Source organism: Pholis gunnellus (genome assembly GCF_910591455.1).
Source record: "Pholis gunnellus genome assembly, chromosome: 3".
Classification (NCBI taxonomy): Eukaryota; Metazoa; Chordata; class Actinopteri; order Perciformes; family Pholidae; genus Pholis; species Pholis gunnellus.
The window spans coordinates 13,707,952-13,728,692 of NC_136529.1; the positions used below are offsets into that span (position 1 = coordinate 13,707,952).

The 20,741-nt window shown below is 40.0% G+C and overlaps 1 protein-coding gene across 5 annotated transcripts in view; it reads right to left on the minus strand.

The window, feature by feature from the left end:
- cadpsb (Ca2+-dependent activator protein for secretion b) overlaps positions 1-20,741 on the minus strand; it is a gene marked incomplete at both ends in the record, with an annotated part of 58,345 nt that overhangs the window by 19,620 nt on the left and 17,984 nt on the right. For 4 of the 5 annotated variants that reach the window (XM_079183394.1, XM_079183391.1, XM_079183393.1 and 1 more), the window contains 10 exons: positions 24-211; positions 330-466; positions 6,349-6,561; positions 6,662-6,770; positions 7,545-7,611; positions 8,038-8,177; positions 9,131-9,242; positions 12,603-12,724; positions 14,172-14,405; positions 14,704-14,784. In XM_079183394.1, coding sequence (XP_079039520.1) covers positions 24-211; positions 330-466; positions 6,349-6,561; positions 6,662-6,770; positions 7,545-7,611; positions 8,038-8,177; positions 9,131-9,242; positions 12,603-12,724; positions 14,172-14,405; positions 14,704-14,784 — 1,403 coding nt within the window. The remainder of the gene's footprint in view (positions 1-23; positions 212-329; positions 467-6,348; positions 6,562-6,661; positions 6,771-7,544; positions 7,612-8,037; positions 8,178-9,130; positions 9,243-12,602; positions 12,725-14,171; positions 14,406-14,703; positions 14,785-20,741) is intronic. The other variant, XM_079183395.1, reaches the window with a different exon arrangement.

Here is a 20,741-nt window from a genome sequence, read left to right on the forward strand (position 1 = left end):
GAAAAGAAGGGAATAGAGCACACCTGTTCCCATGGACATGGGATGCACAAAAAGCAAAGCTGTAGTGAAGAAGAGTGGGGTCAATAATAGCCCCAATTTCTGCTCTTTCCAGCAGATCACGCAGGTAACACAGATGTCTGTGACAACCTCGAACTCCGTTCCTGGCACAGTACTCATCCAAGACAAACACCTGGCCCGGGCTAAACCATCCCTGCACAACACAAACACACAAGGGGATTGCATTGCTGTGTATCAGCTAACAAACAAAAGCCCACCGCCATACATTTATTTATGTGGTGATGTTTTGACGGGCACGGAGAGTCACTCACCAAGCAGCAGAAGGTGTCATTGAGCCTGTGGTCCAACGTGAGTCGCTGCACCATCTCAAAAAGCGAGGCGTGGTCAAAGCTACAGGGGTTAGCGGAGATAAACTCATCCATGCCATGTTTCTGAGCTCTGTCAGCATCTATCCAGCCAACGGCACAGGGGAAAGAACACGGTTCAGAGGAGAAGACATCAGTGAGGTACGGGCAAACAGCAAGTCTTCGTCACAACACAGAAACAACAGGGATTTCTTTTTACTACTTCTAAGGGCAAATTATAAACACTTACAGCTTACATTGTCAACTTGCATTGTGTCAGACCGCGTAAAGAGATTTAATGTATTGGTGGATGAGATTCTATCCATCTGAAGCTAAGCACAAAGGCACAGGTGCTTTATTTTGTATGTGCATGCATGCAACTTAGTACAATATGTCACATTCCCTGATATTTTGCACGGGAAATAAACCTTTAAAGATCGAAAACATGTTTGGAAAAAGTGCTGGTTAGATAGATTTAGATGCATTTTTGTATTCAATAGATTCTGCCATTCGCGATTGTTGAATGTCACTCAGGTCCTGACAAATATTGGGATGCGTGCCAATAAAAAAAAAAAGACAGAAATATGGCAAAATAATTATTCATCTGAACACACTGTAGTGATAAGAGTATAAAGTACTAATTGAAGAAAACAAGTTATGTCGTAAAAAAGTTATTGACTGGAAATTTGCAGGTTTTTCTCAAGTTATGGATCATTGGAAGTCATACTCTTTCAGATTTGTATTGTTGTTGTCTTGCTTCATAACTTTTGCCAGCAAGAAGACTTTCAGACTTTTAAAAAAACAAAACCTGCTCTGTGAAATTCAATGAAGAAAGAACATTAGTAACATCAAATTGTATAAAAAATGTAATGAAACTTTGATGAAACTCTAAATATGGGCGATGAAAACATGATGGAATAATCGTTTTTTTATTTCTCCAAACCAAGGACAACAGCTACTAACTATACTGACCATGATTTCCTGTGATTTGTAAATAATACAGCTGTCAGAGACAAAGTGATGGGGATGAGGATGATTCAAAAAAGATAAGAGATGTCAGAGAAGTCATGTCCTCGGTATGAGTGACAGGTGTCATATCCATGAGACACTGACATGAGTGATGATGATTTGAGAGTGAGGGAAGTGGAGGCCTGATCTTGGCTGGGTAGGGCCGGGGCAACGTATAGAGCAGAACTGACATCTGTCAAACTCCAGGTCACTGAGAGGGAAGAGGAATGGGTGTAATACAGATGCTAAACATTCACTGAAATATTATATTTTTTAAAGGAACCTACAGAGGGTTACACTTCAGGGAATTGTCTTGTTTTTTACTACAGTCTGAGAAGAAAAACCTGTGAGACAACAAGTAAAACGTAGAGGATGGAAATAAGAGATTGTTCGAGGAAAAGGGACAAGACAGGGAAAGTATAAAGTCATAATGTAAAAAAATAGGACAGCTAACACGTGAGGGCTAGAAACACCGAAGGGAAGAGAGTAAATGGCAGTATAGGTGAACCCAGTGCTGGGAGACAGTAGCAGGATGAAAGTGGGTAAGACAACCTTTTAAATGGGACAATAAGACAGTGGTCGGACAAGTGCTGGACCGATGTGATGACCAAAAGAGGAAGATTCACTCGGGACCAAGTTACAACGAGAGTGATATTGTGGATCCGTGTAAAGATAGTGAGGTACATCCAAAGGGTGAACAGAAGGGGCCTGGGGTTGGGCTATGACAGACAGTGAGTGGGCTTTATCTCCTTTGGTTGGATTAAATGAGGAAATGGAGTTTAAGTCCAGAATACACTCAATACTACAGTAACATTATCATAACTTACAATAATGATAATGACTTCAACCATAGATAAAATTACCAAATTTCCAAAGTGATATAGGTGAGTACTTTTGCATACATATGTAAATTATCACATGCTGGAGAACATTGTGACTTTCATTGAGCTTTTAAATGTCATGCACATCTGCAGACCCATTTTCAAATTTGCATTTTATATCTTTTTTGGCATTCCTTTTTTTTTTTTTTCTCTACGCATTTGCAAGTTGACAATACTTGAATATGTTGCAGTGTAATTATGATCTCTACAGAGCAGACTAACAGGCATACCACTACCGGAGAACTCTAATAGGGTAGCAATACAATTTAGTGCAAGTACATGGGTAAATAGCATGAAGCCGACAGAGGCAAAACTGTATCATTCTCTGGGAGATGGGGGGAAATGAATGAAAACTCCTATTTGTACAAAAGTATGGACACATGACACATGTGTTCTCCTATTCAGGCAAACAAAGGGCAGTCAAAATAAATCAAAATGAGATCTCTCCTACCACTGGTCTAGCTGCTATCTACAGGCCGATCTACTGGAGGAGGGAGGGGAGGGGAGGGGGAGAGGGGAGTCCGGAGTATTTTTATCTTAAGAAGGGGAGGCATTAGCTACTCCTTGTCTTTGGCATACACAATACTCCGCATACATATTTGCCAACTCTCATTGAGGAAAGTTCAAAGAAAAATAGCTAAAAGCATTTGAGCCCTCTGAAGTAAAGCATAATCAACACTTAAGAAGTGTCAAAACAAATTTCACTCATGCAGGAGATATATTTTGAAAAATAACTGCATCACAGACGGCCGTCATTCACACCTTATTTACACTTCTGTCTTTGAATAAATCTATATAGACATCTGCTATTTTCAAGGTTTCATTTAACTGCAATCAAAGAATCACCGACTTGTTTTGAGCTCCAAAATTTATATTATTGATAATACATTTACACCATTTAATCTTTCTCATGACATAGGAATTTTGAGCTTGCTTCTCTAATAGTATGTCACAATTTATCATCATATTGCTTTACTCTGAGGGATCCAGTCACCAATATGAATAAAGAGAGAAGGCAATTATGCAGTAACAACTATAATTTCAACTTTAACCATTGCTGAGTCAAATAATAAGATCTTAGAATAAAATACATGCATCCTATACTGGCAGGAATGGATGCTTATACTTTGATCCTCAAGTTGAGGTCGTCAAAAACAAAAAAAGTCATCAACTAATATCTAAGACATGAGGCAAGACGTGAAAAAAGGAGAAGAGGGAAAGAAGAGAGAAAGAACGTTGCATTTGTCAGATAATCGGCGGGGATTATCTGAGCTGTGCCGGCTACAGGGAAGCACTTACCCTTGAGTCCAGCTAGAAGACAGCAGGGTAAGAAGGGACAAACCAGAATAACATAAAGACTAGCAACAAGGCTGGAGGAGAGCAATCACGAGAGACCCTGACCTAGCAGCTGCATTACTCAAGAAGGGTACAGGCAAAGCATGAAGAAGAAAACACAACTCAAAAACAACAACCTATACCAACATGAGAGTTTGTGGGCGGTGGTGTGTGAGTACATGTGAGGATATGTGAACTTGACAACAGATGTTGAGGCACATTAGAGAGAGAAAGAGGGAGACAGACAGAGACAGAGACAGAGAGAGAGAGAGAGAGAGAGAGAGAGAGAGAGAGGGAGACAGAGACAGAGGAAGGAAGAGAGAATTTACGATCCCCATCACTCCACTGCAGGGTTTTTTTCTGGATTCTGGACAAGTACTTAAGGAGTCAAGAACTACACGTTAAGTACTGTCACTCTGTATGACAGCAGATCAAACAGAAGACTTACTTTTAAAAGAGACATTGGCAAACACATACATCTATCAAGATGAAGTAAACCCTAAGTCAGTTTCATGTGTAAAAGATGCCCATATGTCTTTTTTAAAAGAAAAGAGACTATGAAGGTCCTGAAAAGGGTGAAATACTTCAAGTGGTGACATTAGTTGTAAAAGTGTTGGTGAAATAACACATCACAATTATAGCAGTCAATTTAAACATGCTTAAGAGGAGCACTCCACTGATTTCAGACACAGATCAGTCTACTAGTCGTGGTTAGTACTACTGAACCTGTGAAAACAGTATAATGTGTATTGCAGCTCTGGGGCAGCTGCGTCAACTCCGAAGCCCCATTCAGACCGGATGCATGTATCTGGGGAGGTGGGATTACGTTAACATTACCTGCACTGGTCACTGATTTTAATCCCATCCAGACCAAATTTTTCACCCACAACCCAAATAATAATTACTGTTGCAAATACCTACTGTTTCTCTGCAAACTCGCTTGTCCTGCTGTAAAGGGAACTTTATACTACTTCCTTGTATTTATTTTTTTAAGCTCAGTGTGAAAGGTAACAACATATAGGCCTACAGTATTTGGGAACCAATATGCAACAACTTGTAAGTTCCCTAAAAAAAAATGGAAGTGCCAGACCACATTGCTGGAGTACCCCTTTAAGCCGTCTATGATATCCTCACATATCATATTCATTTGTTGTATTTTCTGTGCAATCTATTATACGAAAAGTCCAACACAAAAAGCTTGCCTACGTTTATTAGAACACTTGAGTATGTGATGAGCACTTCACCACTTTCTGGTATGAAACTGGTTCTAAAATGTTGTGCGGATCGCTCAGAACCTTCATAGGACTCTTGTTTAGGATCAGTCCACTGCAGCAGAGTCAAGAGGGCTGTGTATGTTATGGTCCCAGTGCCATTCAAGACCACTAGGGGGTGAAACATGTACGCGTGGTGTGCCACAATGTTTCAGGGAGGGGGTAGGAGGTCTGTGCCACTGTGAGGAGGCTTTGAATGGCAACAGCTGGCATCAGAGGAGTCAACTAACCACAAGAACGATCACATACTGGACAAAGAAACCAATGGAGAAACAACATAGAATTTATGTGATAGGATTCTGAGTAACTGATCCAATTCATGTCTTTATAGTTTTACTCCAATGATATGATTAACAGAGAGTAAAATACATTTTGGGCTATATTATATTATTATTAATATTTTTAGAATTGTTTTTGTTATAACCCTGGATGCCCATTTTTTGGTATGAGTAAATAATGCCAATTAGTTTTTGTACAATTAATCTAAAAAATAAAATACAAATCTTGTTCTTTAGAGTTGAAAACAAATAATTCTCAAACTATGGAGTCAAAAGATGCACACAAAAAGTCGTGTTTTTTTTTTCTGAATAGCAGGATCTATTATTGTGGATCGGTAAAAAGTATGCAACATTAAGTTCAGTGGGTCAGAAAGGTCTATGTTAGTGTTGTTATTGGCGAAGACACGCTAATTTATCTAAAATAAGAAAATGACTGCCAGCAAAGGTCAAAACCAATTCGATATACAGATTTTGTGAAGACAAATGTTGCTGACATAATTTACAAAAAATACATATTTTTCCCTTCTTTAATGAGGGGGAACACAAGAGACGGTTACAACGGAAGTTGGTACAGATGCCACACTACGACAGTCTTACCTTCACTTTGCTACCTGACCTGTGGGCTGCTTAGAGGTGCAAGTACAGTGACAGATTGGTTAAAACTTCAGACATGTTGTCTGGCTTGGCCATCATTCAGTGACACGGGAACCATCTGAGAAACTGTCTCAGAACCACGACTGCCTTCACAGCTGCCCTCTAGAGCAATGGCTGGATTAAAACAGGCCTACGGTTAGGACAATCTCAACACCTCCTGGCATTGTCAGTCTGAATTCAATCCCAGCAGGTGTGAATCTTATGTATGGTGACCTATTTAGTTTTTAAACAAAGTTTGCACACCATATCCTTCTGCTGTGGGATAAAGTCTTTTTTCAGGTTGGTTGTTCCTTGTGAACAGACTGATGGAGTAGCATGGAGCTGCACCTTTAGCTAAACACTGTGGTAGTGGTGACAATGAGTGAAAGTCCATCAGATGCTGGAGGGATCTGTGAGAGACCAAGGCATGTGTGTGCGTGCTTGTGTGTTAGTTCTACCACGTTTTGTGACTGCAGTGTGGAGCGCGTGGCGTGAGACATTTATGGGTTAGAGCTTTCACTGCATTGTGGATGAAAGCTGCTTTCTGCTTAAGTGACTGTGTTTATTTCAGGCTACTTACAGAACTGAGAAATGGGTGCATCCATTTGGGCTGAGGCACCCCCTTTGGAGTTGAGTTTCTGGACCTGAGTGGGTGGGACAGGCTTATGGGACTGGCCAGTGGCACGATACATGGCCTGGACCCACAGGATGCGGTCCTGCTCATCATCGCTGGCAAAGATCACAGTGTCGCCTTCCTTCACGGCATTGAAGAAAGCCCTGCCACCATCCAAGCCTGAGACAACAGGATGTAAAAAGAACAAGTAGTTACTGTTTTACAGTGAGTGCTTCCATGAGCGTATAGTTACACCATGTATATAGGTGTGCCGTCTCACCTGGCTGGGGGTCGCTGTAGTCCACAGTATACCCGTCCAACTGGAGAAGCTCTTGCGGTTCTGACTTTTTCTCTCTGTAGCTGCACATGGCGAATGTATACTGACTCACCTACAACACATAGGATTAGCGATCAATTCAACAAGCAAGAAAAGCAAACTTATTGAATTCTGTACTCTCCTTGAGTAATTCAATTCAAAGTAATAGTCCGTCTCTTTTAATGGGAAAATGAAGAGTCAACAGATTTCAACAAATGCCCTACTTTCCTGCATATTAGTGTAATAAAAGAACAGTTGTTTAAAAGTAATCTTTAAGGAACAGAATCGGAACTGTACGTTACACATACATAACAATAAACACAGTGCAATAGTATGAGACATAATTTAAAAATAGAAAATATGAACATTTACAATCAAATATGGTAAACAAACAAACAAATACAAGTATTTTGAAAAAAGTATATTATTAAAGTGTCGAGTGTATATTATTAATAGAGAAAAAGATGTGCAAGCGTGTGTAACTGTAAGAAATTGTCCTGGGGCTGTAGTGTCTGAGTCAGTGGGGGTCCCGGGCTTTATTGATGAACCCAACCACAGAATGGAAGAAACTGTATTTTTGTGTATATTTTGTCTTGGTCCTGATGGACCGCAGCCTCCTGCCAGAGGGAAGGGACTCAAACAGTTTGTGTGCAGCATGAGAGGTGTCGGCTACAATCATTCGTGCCCGCCTCAGGGAAACAACACAAAACAATGCGTACTAATACACAGAGGCAGCCATCCATCCGTCGCGCCATCTAGAATTTAAAATTCATTAAAAAAAACTCATGAATGGGCTAAATGCCTGAGAGGAAACGACCTCAACACTGATGCTCTTACGATAACTCACCTGCACAAGCACAAAGAAACGCTTCTTCCAGCGCTTCCAAACATTCTTCCCAAAAGCCCACAGATACCTGTCAAAACATTGTCCACACACAAAGAGACACCACGTCATGATGACAACAAACACTGATTGGTGCATATACCTGGTGCAGAAAAGGTTCATTATATGCGATAATAAATAATTGGATTTGCAGTAAAAATGAGAAAAGTTCAGAAAAGAATCAAATTCTTTAGACAAAAAACATAATGGTTTCATGAATTAAATATGAATGATATTGTCTTCAATATTTTACATTTTTTGGAAACCTTCTAATAAATCTAAACTACACACTGGCATCCACCAGGGGGAGTAGTGCACTTCACAGTATTTTTCCATGGTACGTGACTAGAAATGAGGCCAAGGAGCTGAGAGGGCTGGAGTTCCACAAGAAAAACAAGGAAAATGAAAGACAAACAGGAACGTCACTACATGGCTTACTTGGCAGCACATCTCTTACCCGCAGTGTTTCATGTTCTGTGGTTTGTCCATACGTATAGCCAGTTTGATCCTCAAATCTTGGTCTGGGCACGCCTTGGTCACAGTCATCTTGTGGAGCTCTGACTGCTTGGGGCTGTTAGGAGTTGGGTGAAGGACAACCTGCACTCAAATAAAAAATAAAAGTAAAAAGTAATTATGAGGGGAATCTTTGATCGGAGTGTTTACAAATACTGGCGATTACACGTGTGTTTGTGTTTCATATATTTTGAAAGTGAAAGAATAAAGTGAATCAGAGTAGAGAAACAGAATAGTGCTTCGCTCTGCCTCCCTGAAGAGGAGGCCTAATCTCTCTTTGCCGAGTTAAAGAGCTTTGAGGAAGCCTGCCTTCCTGCCAACGCTGCTGCAGTGGGAGATCAAAGAGCCTTGTCACAGCCAAGGTCACTGCCACTACAGGGACATCTGAGGCGCGTTACTGCCCGAACGCAAACACCACCGTCCTTTACCATTTATCACAGTAACCTTAAACATTTACGCCTCAGGAAAGTGCAGGGTGGAGAACCGATAAATATTTCTGCTCCCTCTACATTTGAGTCAGAGGAGCTCAATATTTAAATAATACTAAAAGATAACAGAGATCTGATGTTAAAAAGGGGAAACGTTTTTGTCAACCTACCTCTATCTTATGAGAGAAGCACTGCAGCATAATTCCCTCACATAATTTAAACCCAAGCGTTAATGTCAAAGAATCGGAACGAGAAGTGTTTGCTGGGAACACAAGTAGTATTTGCAGAAATGCTCAAACAAAAGTAAAAAGGAATTGGAAGCGGAGCTGCGTTTTTGTATGTACAAAAGACAATCTTACGTTTGACTTGCAAAATAATCAAAAGGTTATGTCTAAATGAATCACATCCAAGTAGCAGTACACTGGAGGCTCAGTTTAATCAGAATATTTCTTTTTATTTCTATGTTTCTTTTATAAGTCAAAGAAGATGTAATTTATTTGTTTGGTGTTCATTTATGCAGAATGGGGGTTCCGATTACAGTATTCTCGTGGCTGTGTTGAAATCAGAGCATTTCTGCATCAGAAAAAATAAAACAAATGGAAATGTTACCCTGCCCAGTTCTTTGTCCTCCAATGCCAGCACCCCTGTGCTCTCTGTAAACAGTTTCACCTTGACACCAGGCAGAGGGTGTGTGGTGGTGAAGTCCCCCTGGGTGCCCCAGCTGAAAGACACAACAAAAGACACTCCAGAGGTTAGCTTCCATGACAGCCAGGTAGCACAGTGGTCCCAGACAATGACTTAATCTGCATCCAAATTAAATCCCGTTGAAAAATTCAGTAAACAACTTGTGAAATCAAAGAAATAAAATCTCCATTTTGTCATCCTTTTAGTCTTCACTTCATCACAGCCTTGAAATATCAGCTGACAGGTCACACGGATCTACAGAATGTCAGAGTCAGGACAAAACCACAGAATATAACTCACACACACACACACAAACACACACACACACACACTATATTCCTCTGTCTCACTGTCACTTGTTCTAAATGTATTCCTGCTATTTATATACCAGACATTTTTAAAGCTGCACTTGGCAAGATTTTAATTTAACAAAACACCCGTCTTATCAGCCAACATTATTTTGTGGGTCTGTAACAGAGCGATGCAGAGAGATGCCACAGACGGGCTAAAATTAACTTCAGCTGTCAAGTGTATTGTATTTATTTAACTCCTTATCACTGACATGTCTCAAAAGCAAGACAGTATATTTGTAGACCGTCTATTTAACACAGAGGTAAATCAAGTGATAAAATGTATTCATTTGTATTCAAATGTCATAACATACAAAAACACAAAGACATAAAGGTTGTAGTTTAATTCCAGATACCACCGTACATGATGGAACACATAAAAGCTCCTATTCACACTGAGAGGCTGTTAAGAGCCTTCAGTCCACCTGACCTGCATGTCTTTATATAGAAACATGGGAAAGCTCCACACAGAAAGTAGATTGTAGTTATGAGTCAGAGTTTGAAGGATATATTTACAGGTTTTGAAGTCTGCTTTAACTTACATGCAAAGCGAATTCAATGTAAGTGATGGGGGACAAAATCCACAGTCCTTGTTCTGTGTCAGCCAAAGCTAATACGAGTTGTCAAATCAAGTTACAGTCACTGCAATTTGTGTTTCTTTGCAGAGCCGTAGTCAAGGGATATTAACACAAAGACGAAATGTAATACTAAAAACAAGACACCTGCCTGATATGTTCAACTAAGCCTGCTGTCTACCTCATGAAAGCTTTGGTTGAACTTTGATTGTTACATATAAATAGGACTGTTTATCTATTTATATAAATAGACACCCCCCCAAAGGATTACTTTGTGGCCAGTATGAATGAATAAAGCAATCATTACGGCTAAAATATATATAAGCATGTGAATATTTTTTAGATACTCTCAGAAAAATGTGAACCTACCCTTTAAGAGAAAACCACTAATAATGACTAAATCTCATTATGATAAGCTTCGCCTCCACAAGCCCAAAAGGATTACGCAGGGAAAATGCAGTTCACTGTAAACATGTTACACAACATATATGGGCTTTTGTTACTTTCCGCTGCCATCTGGGGCTGCCAACATCATATAAATGCCTGAATTTGAGCTCTGTCGCGAGGTATGGAGGACATGGTGTCAATTTTCAGCCTTGGTAAGCTGTTTTCCTTGTAACCATTTCTAACATTCATAATTAATTGCAACTCAGTGTACACAGAGACACTGTAGTTCCAACATGCGCAAAAAAGCTGCTGACTGACCGGTGAGGAGGTAGCTGTGAACAGTGTTGATTTCAGATGGAAGCATTGTGCCGCCATGAAGGTGACCTTGTGGATCAATGTACGGTTTATTAATGGATGTGACTGAGCTGTGCTCTCAAGCTCTTAAAATGTATGAAACCGTTAGTGCTCAAGTTGGTCAGAAATAAAATAAATAAATAGCAGAACTACAAAACAATAACAGAAGATAAATGTTTAGCCAACGTTAAGAACATTAAGCCCTTAATTAATTATTCAAAGTAAATCATGAAATATAAAATATGTCTGAGCAAACAAGCAATTACTCTATGCAAATAACCTGCAGTAGTATGTGCATTAATACACGTATGTCACACACACACATTTCTCTCGCCTTGTTCTCCTCTAATCCCTTCTCTCATTCATGTCCCTCCATCTCTCTCATACTCTCTTCATAAAATGGCTCTTGAATTAGGGGGATCAGAGGAAGAATTTGGGCCTTAAAATAGCTCGTATTTGCATGAATGTTTCATGGACATTTTCTCTTGTATCTTGTGCTGTGCAATACTAGTTAATAAGATGAAAAGGGGTATCTATATTTAGCAAAAGATACACTGTATTTGCCTTTAAGACACCACTCTTGTTATGAGTTGGGTCTAGAATAAGAAAAAAAAATATTTTAGGATACATGCAAACCGCTGGGACTCCAAAAGAAAGGAAGGGAATTTACAAACTATGCCATTTCATTTCATACTTGACATACTGTGGGATTACGCAATACATTTTCACAACTTGGTCGGCTGAGTCAGAAATCACCCAGTCAAATAGGTTTTTGGGTTCAGCTGTGAATCATGAATGACTCAAGCAGCTTTAATAAAACAGAGACAGGAAAGGTTTTAGCTTTCTCATAGGTTTAGAAGGTTTGCTGTTGTGGCCCATCACGGTGCAAAACCAAATTTTCATTAAACCTATACATTATTTGTATGCATGTACAGTATTTGCATGTATTTCATTAAGAGAAGGTGCAGGTAAATGGTCTACTCTGGACCAAATAATTAATATATTTCAAAGAAAAAAAGAGTAAATTTAAGTTTTGTCCAAATACACAGTCCCTTTTCTTTTTAAATACAGTGTCTCACATGCGAAGTGCTTTCAAGAGTGCATGACGCATCATATAACACATGCAAGAGCACTGGAAATGTCTTCCTGCAACCAAGAACCCCCTAAGATGCAGTTTGGAAATGTAGGTTTGCTCTATTTTCTTGCAAGAGGATTTCACTCAGGGCTTCTTAAGCAATTCACAGGTGGCACCAGATCAATAAAAGAACGGGGCACAATCTCAACAGTGCAAGTTTGAAATGAACAGTGTTAAATTATTGGAGAGATAATTAAAACTATTGAAATTACATTTTCCCTTTGGATGAAATGAATAATTAAAACGAGCCTGAAAATTACTGCCAGTAGTGGAATCACTAGATGTCTAAACAGCAGAACTGATGCCGAAAACAAACATAAATGGACATTATCAACATCAAACAATGTCATTGATCAATCTCGGTGGATTTTTGTTTTGTTTTGTTTTCCCTAGAGCAATTCAATAAAACTCAAAATTCGCAGAATCTTAATCACAAATCTTGAAACAGTTGTTGTCTTATCTAAATGAAACAGCAGCAATCGCCAATCAATAATCGACAGCTGATCCATTTGATTTTGGAAACTTGAAGTGTGATTTAAAGTGTGCGTGTGTGTGTGTGTGTGTGTGTGTGTGCACATGCACCCTCAGGCCCTTACGTTGGCTTGGATGCTTCTGCTTGGTCGGTCTGGAGTTTCTCGCCTCCCTCCACCTCCATGGTGCAGTAGACAATCCTGTTCGGAGCCAAAGACTTCAGCCCCACTACTTCCATGATCACAACCTAGGAAGCACAGACACCTCAGTGAAGGTTGTAGACGAGAGATTCATCTCTTGAAACAGGTCAGCGGATGTTAAAGCGGCCCATCTTTTGAGTTTGATAGATATTTTAGCAATACTATCCCTGCCACAATCACTATTAACACTAATAGCCGGAGCTGTCACATTACTAGATCTTCTACTAGAGAGCCAATAGAATTACAGCCATCCTTCCAGTAAAGTTCAACTCTCTATCATTGAAACTGCTTGTCGGCATAATCTTACAAGTAGTCTTTAATCGCTCAGTGAATACCATATAACAAAAACAGTGCCAGGGCTAACTAATATATTGTGACTGTAAATTTCTAGTGCGACAGAAATATGTGCTGCTGTCAGGATAACGCATCCACTTTGAATGAAAGTGTCCACCAGATACACCGATGTCTTCATGGTGCCAATGTATTTTATTTGACTGTCGCTGTTAATCAGTCCAGCACACTCGGTTGGCCCCCTATACTTAAAAACATTACCAGAATATATATGCATATATAAATCTATCTACACCATTGAAAGAATGAAATGAGATTTGAAATGTTTAAAAACAAATATACATTTTAGCTAATAAACTGCTGGATTTGTAACGTGATTGAAAAAGCCTTTCAAGTATTTTCACTTTCCAAAAGTATTGTAAAAAAGGACTACTACAACGATCTTTGTACATTATCGTACTAATACTTCCATGTTCTTATTCACAGGGATCAGAATTGCTTTAGGACTGTGTTACAGCTGATTCCAACTAGATTATTTAAAGATTTCCCAGTTTGTTACTGAGGGATTTCTGGCAGCTGATGCAGCCAACCATTTTAAAACATTATACAGACTCTTACCAAAGCACTATGAAATTACCACCTCACACAAATAGCTAATTGCCACAAATTATTTTTGCATTCAAAAACCATAAAGGTCGTGCCCACTTTTGTGTGAAGGAACAAAGCAGTGTCACATTTTTTTGCACATTATGTACTTCCTGATTCTGAAATAGCACTGCATCATAAAAAAAATGAGGTGTGATTGGGCGCTGTTCTGTGATGATAGCTCATCTCAGACAAGCCGAGAACAAGATGAGTCACATTTCCCACTAAGGAGCAGGTACAGGTTTTTTTCTTTTTGTGCGTTTGTCGATCTGTTATTCACATAGCGTCTGTTCAACCCCCTAAACAGGTCTGCTGTCTCTTTCTATTCTTAGTCTCGAACAGACAAGTAGTTGACGACAGCTTTGATTTATGAGATGTGGTTTAGCCACATGCAGCTGTAGTTTTTTTTTATTGAGTTTAAATATTGTAATGAAATAATGTTTGCTCTATCTGGCTATTGTTAGGAATCCAGAGATGTCAAAGTGATCAAAACGGTGTAAGTTTTAACATAGATTTGATCATACATTCACATCTAGCCTCATTCCTAATGCACTATACCTCCAAAGTGAAGGACAGAACCACATCAGACTTGGACAGCGTGTTCTCATCCTCCTGACCCATGTCGATAATGGAGGTATTGTGTCCCCGTTTGAGCTTCTGGAGTTTGAACTCCCCTCCCTTGGACACAGGCATGCTCTCCAGATTGGCCATCAGCTGATTCACTGAGGACTTGAGCTCCTCGATGAACATGGCCTCCATCTCTTTAGACACAAATTTGGGGAACTTACCACCCTGTTGAAAACAGAGAAGGCTCAGCAAACAATCACAGTCTAGATGGCAAATAGCAATGAGGTAATAAATATTAGGATTTTCCAAAATGCTGAACATATAAAAGCAAGATAAGCGTAGGTGTCTCTTTTTCAGATGATGGATATCTAATTTAGTATAAATAACAGTTGTAAAATGTGTAAATTCTTTGAAATTCTTTTACCTGTGGGTGGAAGCTCCCACTGTGATGTTACACCATATTAGTGACATATTAACTATATAACAAAGCATATTAAAGAGTCCTCCACAGACTCTGACTCACCCTGGCAATCTGGTCCGCCATCTGAAGACGGCCATCCAGCTCTCTTCTGATCTGTGCAGCCTGCTCATCCAGGTTGTCCAACTATTGACAAATATCAGAGGAGCAGATCAATGAGGTCACAATAAGAGCTCAGCAATACTTAATGCAGCCAGGGGTCAGTGTCAAAGGTCACCTTCAACTCCCAGCATCAATTATTTTACCAAGAAATAAGAGAAATCCAAGAAATCCTTTCACGTGAGACATACATCATTGTAATGATTTAGGATTTGTTACGATGTATTTTCAATATTGCAATTTACATAGTAAATAAATACATTTTTTAACCATTAAGAGGTCTGGAAAACTCACTCATTTCTAAATCTACACCTCTGGGTTATTTACTTTTTTTAAACTTTCCGTCTTCAGCCCCAACTAATCCGATTTTGTGCAGCTCCCTCTGGAGCCACAAAAGGCTTGATACAACGTTTCACATATGCAGTAGAATAACCCAAGACCTCTGAACACAACTTGATATGTTAAATCAATGGAGCACCCTTTTAATGTCAAGTGTGAGGTACAGCAGAATATAAATGGCACATATCTAAGCTAGAGCAAATGAACAAGCACGTTGAAGCAAATGTGACCGACAATACACCCAAAGGTGCTCATTGACATTGGTAATGATGACGAATTGTATACAGCAGGACATAAAAAGGCTAATTAGAGCTCCAGTTTGCCTTAACAGGCTGCAATCATAGCAGCATGGTGCGGCAGCACACATGAATAGAAAATCACAAATGAAAATCGAAAGTAAATGCACCAATCCCTCATAGGAACCATGCTGCCGTCACCGTAGAGACCTTGAATGGACACCTGTTTGTGGAGAGGTCTTTCTGAAAGTGTCAAGCGTTTGGAATTGTTCTTTTCTTTTCTCTAACTCTCTGCAATGGTAGAGCGGAGAGAAGACAAATAAAGACAGTGAAATACATTCAGTGATAAAAAAAAGAAAAGTGTTGACTTGAAGAAGCCATTTCAAACTATTTCGGCACATTGAGACAAAACCAGTAATGTAATTTCTTTAAAATATTAGAAAATTGGCTGCATTGGACAATATCAGTTCTGGAGAAACAAGTCGGTTATCGTAGTTTTTGCCCTGGAGTAAAGAAAAGCAGAGATATTCATGGCTCTCTCACATCAATAATAATGAATGAGAGTTTTATCTTAACTGACACAAGGAAATAGAAGTGAGGGCTGGTGTCTCTCTCCTGCTTTCTGCTTCAGTGTTCTTCACTTATTCAGTTATTCTCTCCGCCAAAATGTCTCATTCTTGTCAAATGTGATGTTGCCATTTCCTCCATGAGGTCGAAAGCCTAATTGAGACATAGTATCTGCAGCACAGTTGCACCTGGGGAGTCACAAACCTTGAAAGTCTTCAGTGAAAAATAAAATCCACCTCGTCTTACTTGGGTGTTGGTATCCCTGAGTTGTACACACAGGGGTCGTAACACGGGGAAAACACGATGCTAGTAGTAGTTTTCAGTTTTGCTTTTTTATAGCGGGTGCATAACAAAGTGAACGTTTGGAATAAAATTGTGTCAGCTTGTTGCAGGACTATATTTGAACTGACATTTTCAAATTGTTAGCAACAAGAAAAAAACATTTAGTTATTTGACAGATTGATATCTAAAAGCCACCCACTTTATATATTTCTGTTTGGACTTCATCACGTTCTAACATTGAGAATACACACACAGAGAGGTGCAGACCAGTGTGAGTTTCAATGCAAGGAAAATACTAATTTGACTAATCAGTGCAATGGGTAAAAAATGTTGAATCTTCATTTTTCAATACAAAGCAGCAGCAAAAGTTTGACTGTAATAATGCATTTTGATTTCATGAGGAGTGAACATTGTATTTTGGCAAAACTCTTGAGACAATTTTTTAAATTATGGTAATGGTTTTCTGTACATTTAAAATAAGTGGTGATCTGAAAGTCACCTAACTGATCAACTAACTATATGCATCATCAGATATCATCCTTGCCATCCTAAGTAAGGGAAGTTTGTTGAATACAGCATAATGTGAGAGAATCGTCTCTACACAGCAGCCTGGTGTCTCCAACTGACCACCTGATCTATCCTTGATACAGCGGCCTAAAATCCTCTGGTGTCGCGTGCCAAAGCTGACCTCTCTGTGCCTTATGGTATTTTTCACCCACTCCCATTAACAGGCCGCGTCTTTCAGGCTCTACTATATTGATTCCCGTCCCGGTCCAGCAATCCTTTCTAAGAGAGAATGAGCTGAAGACACAGTGCAGCCGTTAACTGGGGGGAGGGGGGGAGTCACACAGATAGAGTGCTAAAAACACCCTGAAAAACAGTAGTCATAGAGGAATTATATGACTATTTTTCCTGCATTACTTTCTTTCTGTAATTGATTCTGTTCACTGATGTGAACATGATGAAATGATGTCAGCCAGATGGCATCTTAAATGGAGGACAGTCAGTGTGAAACATCAAGTCTAGTGTGCTACCAGTGCTGGCCACTAAACAGCCACCCTGCTACATAACCCAGAGTTCCTGTTTAGTAGAGCACATAATCAGACATTGCCACCAGCTGCAGCAGAATGTCTGCACTTGCAGCACAGTAGTACTCAGTACTGTTCTGTCACACAGTGACACTTTAACAGTGGTGAGCATCCTGTGCTAGGAACTCTCACATGCATGAGTTTTTTTTTCTTTTCATTGTCATGTCCAACAGCCGAAAACCAGATTCCCTCACAACCAGAACTGTGACTGATCCTGATTACGTTCTGTCCTGAGCTGTGCCTGAACGTCTCCTTTAGCCCTGCTGCTGGTGATCTGTGCTGCCTGTCAAAACACTCAAGCTCTGGGCACTATTGGACTGCGGTGCCAGCGACATTTGACTCGTGCAATCCCAAAAGAACTGTCACTGCCATGCCTGGAAATCCAACAGCTTGTCTAGTCGGTGTCTGACACTGCATCTTTTACAGTCTCATCTGTGGGCCTCCTTCTCCCAGAAAAACACAAGAGACCCACATTTCTCAAGACTGCAATACCTCAGCAAAACTGAATACTGCAGCAGCAGATAATCTTGGTCATTGTGACTATGTGCAGATTGCAGCTCGTCTGCAAAATGGCTAACATGAGAGGAGTGACTCTGAAGCATGTAATGTGAAGGGGGATGGGGCGAGTTTCTTCTATTACTCCCATCGCTCTCTTGACAGCAGAGAAAAGCAAAGACAGTCATGGCTGTGGTGTAGAGCTGGAGGTGTCTGTGTGAACTAATAGCCACCCCATACTGAGCCCCACAGCACCCCAATGTTATCAAGCCTACAACTACTGAAAGGTCACTGTTGTCAATGGCCCACAGGCATGATATAGGTGAACAGGCAATCTCATAAAAAATAAGACTGACCAAAAGGTAAGTTTCGCTCTGCGTTACCGAAGCTGACAGCAACGCTGCAGCTAAATAAAGGTGACACTGCCTCAGTGTTTGCCAAGCTGACAGCAGGTTAAAGGTGATGGAGCAGAAGTAGGCGGGTAGTTAACAGCACAGCTGAAGACAGATACCCAGGTGGATGCTGGGACATTAGCAGCAGATAACACAACCGGCCAGGGGCGGTTTCTTGTCGAGAACAAAGCTGGATGGGACCTGGAGGAATTGAAGCAGCTGGTCTATATTCAGACTGCGTGTCTGTATATGTGTGTGTGTGTGATTAAAAAGAAAAGTGCGCACTGTGAAAGAAAGCTTCTCTTGTGCGGGTGTAGCGACGCCGTGAATAATTATCCATCTCAACCTCTAACTTCTTACTCAACTTAAGAGAAATCTCTTCAGTCTAGTGCAGAGATTTGGTTTACTTTTTTCTTTTGATCTTGTTGAAAGCTAACCTTATCAGTTATTTTATATTCGATTAGTATTTGTAATGTGAAGGGAGTCACTCATATGGGAAAATGATATCACCAGACTGAGTAGTTCCCTCCAGCTCTACATGACATTATTTTGATTTGTACAGCCCACAACTTTACTGGGGGGGGGGTGCGTTTCAGCACCACTGCTTTTTCAGCTTAGAGGTGGACGGGCAGGCATAGGAAATGCTTTCATCCTCTCCCAATCCTCTGTGCAGTGAAGAGGCTCCATTACACAATTATATCAGCTACAGGCTAAACCAGGAAGAGCTCAGGCATCATTTCCCAACTAACAGTTGCTGACAAGACAAATTAAAGAGGAAAGGGAGGGGTCTCCTTCAAAGCCTGTTAGAGGAAAAGCAGATTTGAGTATGGTCTGTCAGTCGGGGGGGACGGCGGCACAGTACACGATTTATAACTCAGTGTGTGGGTGTGTGTGTGTGTGTGTCACTCCCAGGCTTCAGGAATTGAATCAGCCATTTGAGATTAGGGAATCATTTTAGTTAGCGAGTGTGAATAAATATCAATGATCATTGATCAGCTTGGGACCTGTAAGCAGTGTTTATAGCTGTAAAAATGTGTTGACTAATTCAGAGGTCGACAAAGAAAGAAAGTCAATCAAATGTTTCAATAATTGATAAGATTGTTTCTGAACATTTTCAAGCAAAAATGCCAAGAATTCACTCGTCTTGAGGATTTGCTGCTTTTGTTCCTCATATGATAAATTGATTACAATTAGGTATTGGACTGCTATTTGGAGATAAATAATCTGAATATGTCATCTTGTGCAGTGCAAAAGGCGCACCTTGTGGAGATTGTGTGGTTTCGCATCGGGCAAACATTTTATAATTGTAGGCAAGTAATAGTAATCTAAGAGAACACTAAAATGCAATCGAAGACATAAGAAGCTAAACATAGAACATTAAACATAGTTTAATAAGAGCCTGTTTAAATGTTATACAGTGTCGGATATACACTGTTCAGAGTGTGCTGTTTTCATCAAAATGTGGACACAAAAGTAAATTTGGTTAAATGATTTGAAAGATACAGAATATCTTTTCATGTGCTGGTTGACTGTCTTTACTCTCTAGACGGTCTGCAGTTGCAGCTGTTTTACTTAAACTAAAAATAAACTTTACCACAGCCAGGTTTAAAACCCATGTGTTTTTTAGGAAATCTTAGTATATGGCAACATTAAAAGTGGACAGTTAACACAAAGTTCTGTCGTAATATAGTTCAACAATTATGGTTCACAAAAAACTGTGCTTTGTGAAGTAGACACTCAACAGTTAAAGGTTTGGTCGTGCTTGGTGTCACCACAGCTAAATAACATCAGCCATCAGGGAGTTGAGCTGGTGCAGCCGACGGCTGTACCAGTCTAATCAGTATGTCATTTCCAGGGGCTGCTCTTGCTTCAGCATGAGACCGAAATAGACCAGTGCTTCCTTTCTACTATTTGGATGTAACTGCAAAAAAATGCAAATCCCCAGCGATAACAGTTAAAAAGTGATGGCCTCTGAATCCTAGCCAATCCAGGGAACCCTTTCATCAAATCCCAGCAGCCCTGAGCCCATGCTGACTGTATTGCTGGATCTCCTTTTTAGTGAGGACTTTATCATTTAGTATAGGGCAATATATGGCTGCTGCTTGCTTACTGATGAGATAGATTGGTCAACATCAGTACAGTCTGATGTATTCATTATAACAGCAAACGGGACAAGAATGAGACAGAGAGAACTCAAAGAACAGCAGGAAGAGCAGCTGAAGTAAAATAGAAATGTTGATTCTCTTATGCAAATTATATATTTGTTCATATGTAGGTATATGAATGATCAATTTAAAACAAATACGTCCCCTTTCCACAATGATGGCCTAAATCCATGTCTGTATCTGTTTGTCTGGTGTAAATCTGTATTACACCACAGTATGAAGCTGAACATACACATTTCTGCAGCATGTGTGTCTTTATGTTGCTCTGTGGTTGAATGTTCTTTAGTAGCTCGTTATTGTTCAGAGTGGGATCTGTTCAGCGTTACTGCATAATGTTCTGCATGCAGATTTTTGATCGGACACCAACAACTCGGCTGCCAGCAAATTAAGAAAAACTAGGTTAAGCATCTTCAAAGGCTT